This window comes from Trachurus trachurus, assembly GCF_905171665.1.
Source record: "Trachurus trachurus genome assembly, chromosome: 5".
Taxonomy (NCBI): Eukaryota; Metazoa; Chordata; class Actinopteri; order Carangiformes; family Carangidae; genus Trachurus; species Trachurus trachurus.
In genome coordinates, this window is record NC_139896.1 from 31,954,943 (window position 1) to 31,965,733 (window position 10,791).

Here is a 10,791-nt window from a genome sequence, read left to right on the forward strand (position 1 = left end):
GCTACAAAAACTGGTAGACAAACTGATAACAGTAGTGTAGCCACGAGTGTTTAAAGTTTGAGTGTCCATATACTTTTGGCCATATAAAAACATGCACCCTCGGGTATGGTGGTGTACCAAGATAAACAGTGTATCATCTTAGCATTTATGTTCTGTGTTCAAATGTGTGTGAAGATAAACAAGAACACTGACATGTGCAGTGGAGCAGATGAGCCCTTCACTGTGCCTCTGTGCTCCTTCCAGCTAAAGTAAATCACCAGCTGTTTCAGTCAATATGCACTTAGTGAGAGACAGGGCTTACCTTTGTGTGAGGACCAAACTCCTCAGTCAGCTTCTTCCAAGGATGCTCATACTCCACAAACATCTGTCCAAGCCGTGGGTAAGAGGGGTCACTGCAGGATTCATTTCAGTGTTCAATTATTCAATGCAAAAAAGAGAAGAAGCGAAAGGAGGAGGAAGAGGAGGACATTATAATAACATTGGCAAACCTGCATCAGTCCAGACTCTAACATAACCTTCAGGAAATTTACTGCTTTGGATTTCATAAATATTATCATTTTATGCAGCTCCATTTTAAGGCAGCTGTAAAGCTGCAAGACTACTGTGGCTGTGTGTCATTCAATGCAAATGTACATTTAAATGCATCTGTTTGTGTTTGCTGCTCACGTCTCACACTAAGATAAGCATCTTGCATTTTTATATGAATAAAGATATTAACAGAATGAGTGTGTGAATAAATATCATGTAAAACGGACTCTCGGAAAAGGTTAATAATGGGCTGTTGATGTCCATGGCAATTCATATTCTAATCAATCATAAGGATTAGAACAATATTGGTATTTAATGCTGTCTGCAGTTGCTATCCATCCATCATCTTTTTTTCTTTTTATTTCTTATGTGACATCTCCTCAGTATTAAATAAACAATTTCATGTTTTCTCACCTGCTCCCATTGGTCATCTCATGAGCACAGTTGAACATGCCCACCAGAGCCTTCTTGTCATCAATTCGAGACAGTGTTATGATCACTGAGGTGTAGATGGTGATCAGATCCAAGTAGCTCTTGGTGAAGTCAAAGTTGACTGCCTGAAATCAAAATTCCAGTGTGGTCAGTGGCATTAAAGTTAGAAGCCCCTCAGACTACCTCACTCTCACCAGAACATACAGAGCTACAACCAATGCCAAAGACAGACTTTGTTAGAGCCACAGCTGGAGAGAACAGAGGGTGGACATAGCCATAGGAATAAAGTACTTTCTCTAGCCACATATTGGCCTAACTCGTGTGTGGAACAAATGTGTTATACCAGCATTGAGGATGTTAAAAAAAATCTAACAATACTGAAAGGATAAGACACTCTTAATGTACATTTTCCTTATGTACATTAAGAGTACCTAGAAATAGTTATATACATTAGCCTAGAAATCTAGACGCACCCTAGCGGCAGCAAAAATATTTGCTCCGTAGGTGGTATACATTTTAATGATATAGTCTGGCTTGTCAGGCTACATTTTCCTAATAATTAGTGTGTACAAGATTAAAACCAGATCAAAGCTGTAGTGCGTAACTTTTACATGTCAGTTACATACAAGCCATTACTAGATAAGATAACACAATGCACAACACCGATTAAACCGATCAGTGTCAAACGGCAACATTCCCGCGCTGCACACAGGAAATGACGTTGCAGTGAGTCTCCGAGCAACAGGTAGAAACATGGCTGCCCAAGACAAGGTGCAAAAGTGGACTGTACTACAATGAAAAAAAACATTTCAGCAGGAGTGTAATAAACGTGCTAACAGTGCATACAATCACGCCAGCAAAGGTTCGCTTTCTTCTCAACAAAATTAAATTACTCTGGGCTGTGTAGAGCTTCTCAACGGGCCATGAACGGCTGTGTCGCACCAGAGACGTTCGGTCGCACCCATGGATGTAGCGTTACCACTGAAGCTGCGGCGGTCCAGCTGGAGTAAACTTCGCTAGCCCGGTAAGCTAAGCTAACTCACTACTCACCACACCTAGGACTATGGCTGAGGTGGTGCCGACCGTGCCGACCCTTCAGTTGACTCCATACAAAGTCAAAATGCGGTTTTTGTTTATTCACCCCTTTACTCGCATGACAGGAAATGAACAGTGACCGCGGTCACTGGCGGGACATTGCATGTAGTTACCGGTATTGCAGTAGTATGTGACTGCAGTCTGTAGGCTAATATAATACATCCATGGTAGGCTACTGCCAGACACAACGTGGAAGCGCCGACAGTGTTTTTGTGATTACCGGTATGTAGAATTGCTCTCTAGGGGTCACAGAAATTATACGCACTATAGTTTTAAAAAATCTGATAGCATTGATCATTATCATTACCAACATTTATATCCCAATACTATCTCATTCATTCTTAGCCATGACAATCATATTGTGAAAACATGGTGACACAGCCCTAGTTTGGAACTTAACTAAACTACTGCTAGCCTACTAAACTAACTAAATCTGAGAGTCTGCGGTACCATACATTTTTTACATTTCTGTAAAAGCCAATTTCTCCCTGAAAGGGGAAACCATATCCTTTTTATTTTCACATCTCCTGCCATGAAAAAGACTGTGATTGATAATTCTGGAGTAATATTGCTTCAATATATTTATCTGCTTCAAATAAAATTTAATTAGGTAATGTTTTTCATAAAGTGTGAGGGGTTAATGTATAATGTCTTACGACTGAAATAATAAGACTTGTGTCCTACAGTGAGAAGCGTGTTGGATCAAAATGGATCTACAGTTGTATTTGGCACAAAATGTCTTGCCCCGGAGAGATTATACCCAAATAAATCCATGCACATGAATGTGTAAAATTCCCTTTTCTCTATGAAGATCAGATCACAGGGGACAGAGATCAGTGACATAAATGGTAGGATATACTATGTAATGCAAAGAGAGGATATGCCACTTTAATTATGATAATAAAAAAAACCTGACAGACTGAACAGGGGGAGGCTGGGGCTGTGAGGAGGGAAAAACATCCTGCAGTGCGTAGCTGCAGGAGTAAACACCATGAAGCAGCAGAGTGAATTTAAAAAGATAGGATAGTGAGAGCTTGTCATATTAGCCACAGATGGTGTGTGCGACTTCAGCGCTTTCATTTACTATATAACGATACAATAAACACTTACGATATCAAAGAAGCACTGGCAGGCATCTATGGTGTTGAGCAGCTCATAAACATGATCCTGAATGAAGAAGAGGGTAAGATGAGATTAGAAGACACACCACACATGCACAGCAACAAAGCAACATTTCAATCATGTTAAGCCTCTGATATGGTTTTCTAAACACATTATCATCGTCATATTCCTCTATCCCTATAATCATTTTTTACGTTTGCATATTCCTATAACATAATGGAGAGGTTAGTCTCAGTCCTGCAAACACAGACGATGCCTTGGCATGGCTGCGACCTCCATCATAGAAATATGCAAATGTGCAGGGCAGTGTAACAAACTGATATTTTGAATAAAATCAAATTATTTTCCTATATTTGAACAAACCACTCTATATGTAAATGCACTCTGGAAACCAAAATGTCTGATAAAATAACATAATGAGGAGGAAATGGAGAAAAAGAGAGCTTTCCATTCACTGTCAATCAGCACTATGATCTATTTTCAGGTTTGTGTTAATGTGTGATGCATCACTGTTTTTCAGTATTGTCATTAATGTGTTAATGAAGGTTGTTATTGTGTTGGGCTTAGCAATATATACTGCAGGAGCTTGTGGACTAAAGCAAAAAATCACATGAGGAGGAGAGATGTGTAATCACCCTGAATTCTATGACGTCCAGGAAAGAGTCATAGTAGCTTGCCGTGGCTGACAACACTTCAGATTTCTGTCGCTGGATGCCGGTCAGATTTTGCTGTAATAATGGAGAGAGAGGAAATGGCTCATTACTGCTCAGGTGTGAGGTGACATATTTTATCAAATGGGAGTGATCAGTTGAAAGATCTGTTGGTATTGGCTTTATGCACAGCTCCACTACTTCCGGAAATAAGCCAGCTCCTTTATTTCCTGTCTTACATTATTGGACAAACTGATTAGTGTGTCTGACCTCACAACAATGGTCAGACACACCTGGATTAATCCGTTTGTCCAATAATGTAAGGAGCTGGCCAAAGTTCAGGAAGTAGTGGAGCTGTGCATAAAGCCTATTGACAGTAGACTCTAAATAAATGAGCACAGCACTGGCAGAATAACAACAGATACTGTCTTCACCATAACGCAATCTGGTAGTTGAATATGTATTATCATGGCATAGATGTGCGTGGATAATGATCTTTTTTCGTTTTGCTTTGTTTTTTTGCTTTTTGTGTTTTATGGGCTCAAGATAACAAAAATGTGTTGAAATATAAAAGACAATCACTTTGTAAACGGAACAGAAAGGCTATAGCATAACTGTCGAAACATATAACTAGTTTACAATAATCATCTCTACAGTATGCAAAGAAGCGAAGATTGTTATGCAAATATGTCAAATGATATTTCTATGATTGTTAAAATGAACAGTAAGTGAACGCTCAAGGTAAGGAAAATAGCTTGCATAAAGGCTGCTCCAGTGCTTCACACTTACAATGCTTCCTCTGAAGTCGATGTTGGGGAATTTCTTGTTGATGTACTTGACAGCGGACTCCAAGGCTTTTTCTGTCAGGACGGAGGGCCTCTGCTTAGGGTCTGCACAGGTCTGTAACGAGTCAGGGAGAGATGATGACAACATGTCTGATATGTTTTCAGCAGTCACAGTGTGTGTGTGGGTGTGTGTGTTTACATTGTGAGCTGCATCCAGCCAATGATGGGCTAATCAGGCAGCAGAGAGTCACTGACTGGATGGAGTGTAGTGTAAAATTTGTGTATGAAGGCTTATAAGGAGAATATACACGTAGAATGTGTAGGCCCTCCATTATAATCAAAAGTGTGTATTTCATTTATGATATAATCTATGTTTAGCTCTTACTGTGATATCATTCTAACATTTGACTGCCCTTTATTTGAACTCCTGTTACTCTTAACCATATAACCCAGATCTAGATGCGAGTGCATGGCCCCTCTGTGAACTTCAGGCCTGTACTAGTCGCGTACTACTAGTCGTGCTGTGGTAGGGCCCTTGTGTACAACTCGGGTGCAATGTGAATGAAACTCTGCTGCATCGAACTTTAACTCTTTTCAGTGCTTGATTTGAAAATCAAGTTTATTTTATATTGGTGTATTAAAATACTGTTAAAGAGGCAAAAGATTGAACTCAGTGTCCAGCCCAGTCTGGGTTTGAAGACACATCAGGAGCATACAGGCAGGGTTAGTAATACTGTTCTCCTTCCCACCCTCGATAACCAGCCTGAAGGTGTGCTTTGAGGAGCAGGGTATAGTTAACACCAAACTGCTCTGGTGGGGCTGTTAGGGACAGACAGTAGAAGACGGTCTAGCTACTTCTAAATCTACAAAACTGAAAATCAGAACATCTAGCACATCTTCACTGCATGGTTAAGGTTTTTATAAGGTTAAAAAAACCTAAACCCTTAAACCTTCAATAAATGCAAACATATGGCGCGGAAAAGTAGATGTCTGGTTCCGTATGCATGTGTATACAGTAGATACTGTATTTTCTATTGTCTCGTGAGGAAAGTGTCACTTCCTGCTTGTCACATCCAGACATCTGTCATATCAAAATAAATCATCTTAACCAATCGAGAACTCTGTTTCTGCTACTGATAATGGGTGTAAATGTGACATTATTAGGTGGTCGTAGTCCTCCATACTGTAGCCTTCTGTTGTTGTGTGAGTTTAACAGCGTTCAGTTCAGAACAAAACTGAGGTGACGTGACTGACAGCTAAAACTGACTTCCTGTTTGCACTTCCTCTTTGGAGAAAAAAATACTCGCTTGCAGTTGGAGGACACTGCTCCCTAAGCTGTTGTTCTGTGTACAGACAAAGCACTTTTATAAACACTAAACAGCTGTGATAAACACATTATCTGATTATTCATGTTTGAGTTCCAGCTCCCAGAGATTTACATGCCTTTGAAAAATACTTCTCTGTTTTTATTTGTGGTTAGCATCCTTATAGGACTCTGTAGTCCTCTCAGGCAGCACAGATAATGAGACACAAGAGATGTGTTTGGTTTATATAATCATTTGTATTGAAGATACACAAGTAGATTGTAATCTGTACAGTCAAGCTCTCCTTCACAGCTGTTTTGAAAGTGAAAATAGAAATGAATGCATACAGTTAGAAATACTGCTCAATTTCAATCTATTTTAAGGAGTCAGTAACAATCTACTGTTATGTTAAGTCTTAGATGTGTCTTTTGTAGTTAACTGTACGCAGAAACAAATTTTGAAAACATAACCAAGTAAAAGCGTAGGAGACAAAAGTCAAGTTCCTTATTTCTTGTCTCGTCTCCGTTACACGCATGTCTAAATCGTCTGCTTCTGCCTTACCTTTTTAATGTAGTTCATACGTATTAGCACTCCATTCCCTCTCTCAGTGAGGATAGAGAGTTTTTCACCAAGTTTCTGTTGGTAGTCCATGGCTGCGGATGGCACCTCGCTCTCCGTTTGAGCCTTGGCCTCCTGGACCTGTGTAGCAGTTGAACCCTGGAGACAAGTGCACCCAGAGCCTCACCCTGTTACCAGGTCACATGGGGCTCATGGGTAGGGGGGTGGAGTCAAGAGTAAAGCTAAATGTCAGAGTCGTCCAAAAAATATCTGTATGGCAAAAAAATGAAATAAAAGTGGGTGTACAATTTTTGCGAAATAATAAAAGACATCAAAGAGTGGTAAAATTACAAAAAAAAAAAAAAAAACTGAACTAAAATAATGCACAGTTGACATAGGAGTACAAAAATTACAACCTTTCAAGTTGTCTTATCACTCAACACTGTGATATGATACTGGAGATAAAATGTGAATTATTTATATGCCGTTATTTAAATGATGGTGAAGCCATGTTTCCTCTTTTTTAAGTGCCTCTTCTGTTTTTAGCAGTTTGAGCCACTTCCCATACAGCGAGAGCAGAAAGGGGCAAATAACATTAATGCCATTTAAAATGAGTGCTTTGAATGTAATGTGGTTTTGGACTGTAAAATAATAATAATGTTATAGATAATTAATCATACAGTATGTATACTTTACTTCACCACAAGATGGCAGCATTTATCCACCGATGCCCTCTGAAGGACTGAAAGATGAATTATACCACAGACTCACTGACACATGTCAGGTGGCATACAGTGGCTTCATACACATAGCAAACCTGAAAGACACAAAACAGTACAACATGAAATAAGATATTTGTGCAATAATAATGTTTCGCGGCTCAGACAGATGGTTCCTGGAGAGGGTTTCGGCAGTTTGGTTTCCTTCCAGTTTCTGCAGTCGCATCATAAAATACAGAAGCAATTCCATTTCCATTCTATTTGTCCTCTGGTAAACATGTAAAGAAAAATTAATTAATTAATTAATTAATTAATTTGCACGGTGAGTTTTAACAGCAAAACCCAAGAGTGCATGTGCACATTTGCAATAAAACAAAGCTTTACTGGTGATAGGTCAAGCTTTTCATCAGTAGGATGGAGATTGTTATATTTTGGGGATTGTGATAATTGTAGTCTTTAGACTTATGATCAAATCAAATCAAAAGATGGTAAGTTCTTTGCTATTAGTGTTTGTTTTTCATTCCTTGCTTTTGTCTTGACTGCTTCTACCAGTATTCAAAGGACTGTAATTCTCTAGACTCTCTACCAATTTTGTCCAAAAGTAACAGCATGATTGAAACCAGTCTTTATATTCTTGTGTGCTGATGGTTATCGAAGCCTCTGCCAGCTGAAAGGCAGCAATATTACTTTCACATCTAACCTTTCTCAGGTTGGGCATAATTAAGCAGACTAAAGACTTTGTCACGTAAACTAAACAGGACCTCAGTTATTCCGCAACCAAGTGTCGTTTTCTGTTTTTCCCGCAGGACCCCCAGTAACTCCTGGAATTTTTGTAACAGGTTCAGTTAAGTGTGAATTGAAGAGTGCAGAGTGACGTATACTGTAGAGCTTGGAGAGAGTAATTTTCTTAATGAGTCACTAAAGTCAACCACAGCAAGTGCAGTGCTAGGCAAAGCGGTGATTGATCTTAAGTGGACCAGAAGAAATAATCTGTTTATTATTTCCCCACTGGCAGAGGCTCAGAGAGCGGTAGACATGTTAACAAAGCTGTCTGGGAAAGCAGACAGGAGGATGTGGATGTGGGGGGAGGAGGAGGAGGAAGAGGGGATGGGGTGGGATGGACAGGGGGTACAAAGTTCATAAACCTCTTATGCTCTATGAACCAAACATCTGTATTTTTACCTAGCTTATTATGAAAGAGAGCTGTGTGTTTCCTAACTTTTAATTTGAGAAACCAGGGAGCTGTTACACAAGCAGAAGTTGTAGCTGGAGCCAAGGCAGCAGCAGTTATATCTGAGACAGCAGCCAATCGTCTCCTAACACAAAGGACTGCAAGTAAAAAATATTTTATCAACTGAGCAAAATTAAAAGCATGTTGAATATTTTTGTTTCTGCGACTGTTGGTCTGGCTCCAAAGTACTGCAGGGTACATGTTAACAGACTCTAGATAATGACTAACTGAATAACAAGATAGTATCAGTATTCCTTAAGAAAATTAAAAGAAAAAGTTCAACATGGCTGATAGTAACATCGATTAGCTTTCTATTAGCCAGTTGCAGGGGTTTCTGTCCTGTGAAACTGCACAAAGAAGTGAAACTGAGGAAATAAAGAGACTATATTGGGATTCCCTGCAGTCAGCGAGCAGGGCTGCAGGAGGAGGTGATGGTAACGATAGTGCAGAAGGTTTGAGGAAGTGCTCCCAGCTGCAGCCCAGATGTCAGAAGAGAGTCGGCACAACACATGGGCCTGTCTAATAAATACAAGATAGGCAAGTGTGTGTATGTGTGTTGTGTGCTGAGTGTTACCCATATATTAAATCTGCAGTCTCTTTGAATATATTTTCAAATATTTTCACCAATATTTCAGTGTTTTCATCCTTGCATGGTTAGCTTTAGGGTGTGCTTGCATATAGCTTAGTCTATGATTAGCAAGTTGAGGTATGGTATGACAAAACAATCACAGACATAACAGTGAGAGGGCTCATGTTATTTGCAAGATCAAGCTTGAGAGTATACAACAGTTGCTGTTCCATTTTCTGTCCCACCTGCAATATTTCACCCATAGAGAGTGCAATTAGCCACCTGAAGCTCAATCACAATCACAGCTAACAGTTAGCACAAAGTTTAGCAACATTATAGCCTACTACAATAATGTAATCTGTAGACCTTATTATCATTTCATGGTTAGCCTACCACACAAAATAGCCAAACTCCTATTGTGTTATGTAGGCCTAGGCTACTTGTAATGTATCTGTGTACATTTGTAAACTCTTTCTGACCTGGAATAACAGGTCTTTATGTCACTTGACATCTTGCAATTACAATTAAAGCAACGCTATGTAGGTTATTGGCCTTAAAATAATGTTTCAAACCCATTGAAGTCGTAGAAAAATCATGGTGCGGTGCCACTGCAGGCTGAGCAGGTTCACGCCAAATTGTTGGCGGAGCAGGTGCCGGTACTGATCCCGCTGCCATTGCCGGTACCAGTGTTGTTGCTGGTACTGGTTGGTGCTGGTGCAGAGCAAAGAGGGTTTTTCATGTGTCGTCGGAGCTCTGGAGAGGAGGCTGGTTGGCTGAACAGCCCAGCACAGGGCGCACGTGTGGGTGGGAGGAGCAGGGAGACTGGGCTTGAGCTCGGTCTCCGGAGCTTAGCATGAACTGCGGTGTACCAGGACCACGGTGGCACTGTGTTTCTTCCTGAACAGCGAAGTTACAGAGTGCAGTTTCAGCCGGCATGACTCCACTCAAGCTGCAGCGGCGGCACAAGTCATCCTATTAACTGTTTTTCTACCACTTCAATGAATTTAGAAACATTATTTTAAAGCACCTACAAGGAACTTTAAGTATTTGTTGATTTTGGCGGTCCCTGTGGACAAAAGCGGTAGCGTTTTGTCGGAATGAAGACTGCATTTCCTATGAGCTCTAGCACATATTGTCGTAAAGACTGCTGCAAGAAGTTGTGCACCGTTTGTGTAGCGACACTGATGCGCATTTTCAGTGAAAAGAAAAAAAAACCTTTTTATTAATTATCATCCTATACATATTTTACGTCCGTGGGAGGACTTGTGGTCTCGAGCCCTGTCACGCGTGCCGTCTCGGGTCTGAGTGCCGTAAACCGCTTTGTCCGTGGTCCGACCCAACCACTACCTCCCAGTTTCACTATTACAGTAGGCTAAATAGAATTATTAGTAGTATTACATAGCTTATCTTCATACCGATGGGCTCATTTGCTGTTGCAGGTCACACAGAGACATCAGCAGAAATGAGAGACTTTTGCATATCCAGTTAAAAGTTCCTTGCAGGAGCTTTAAAAAAAAAAAAAAAAAAACTACATAGTAGTGTTGCTTTAAGAATGACATGGGCATAGACAGCCTAGTTGGTGAGAGTTAGGAGTAACTGTCGGCAGCTGAAACAAAATTCTATTTACGTAATTTACAAATTAATAGTTTCATAATTTCTGTGACAAAAAGAATACTCACACATTATGTTCATACACATGTATTTCAAATACGATGTTTCACATTTTCTTGGTATTGACAAAATAATAGGTTAACCTGTAACTGCTGTTCACCTGAACCAGTGGTGGTTGCTATAGTAAC

At 40.1% G+C, this 10,791-nt stretch overlaps 1 protein-coding gene across 1 annotated transcript in view; it reads right to left on the reverse strand.

Moving 5' to 3' along the window:
* The window catches only part of nckap1l (NCK associated protein 1 like), a 29,893-nt gene extending 23,262 nt beyond the window's left edge, over positions 1-6,631 (reverse strand). Inside the window, exons 1-6 of the mRNA XM_083971156.1 lie at positions 6,478-6,631; positions 4,617-4,727; positions 3,813-3,905; positions 3,166-3,222; positions 943-1,085; positions 302-392 (exon numbers count right to left, since the gene is read on the reverse strand). Coding sequence (XP_083827282.1) covers positions 302-392; positions 943-1,085; positions 3,166-3,222; positions 3,813-3,905; positions 4,617-4,727; positions 6,478-6,567 — 585 coding nt within the window. The 5' untranslated portion in view covers positions 6,568-6,631. The remainder of the gene's footprint in view (positions 1-301; positions 393-942; positions 1,086-3,165; positions 3,223-3,812; positions 3,906-4,616; positions 4,728-6,477) is intronic.
* Positions 6,632-10,791: the final 4,160 nt, after the last annotated feature.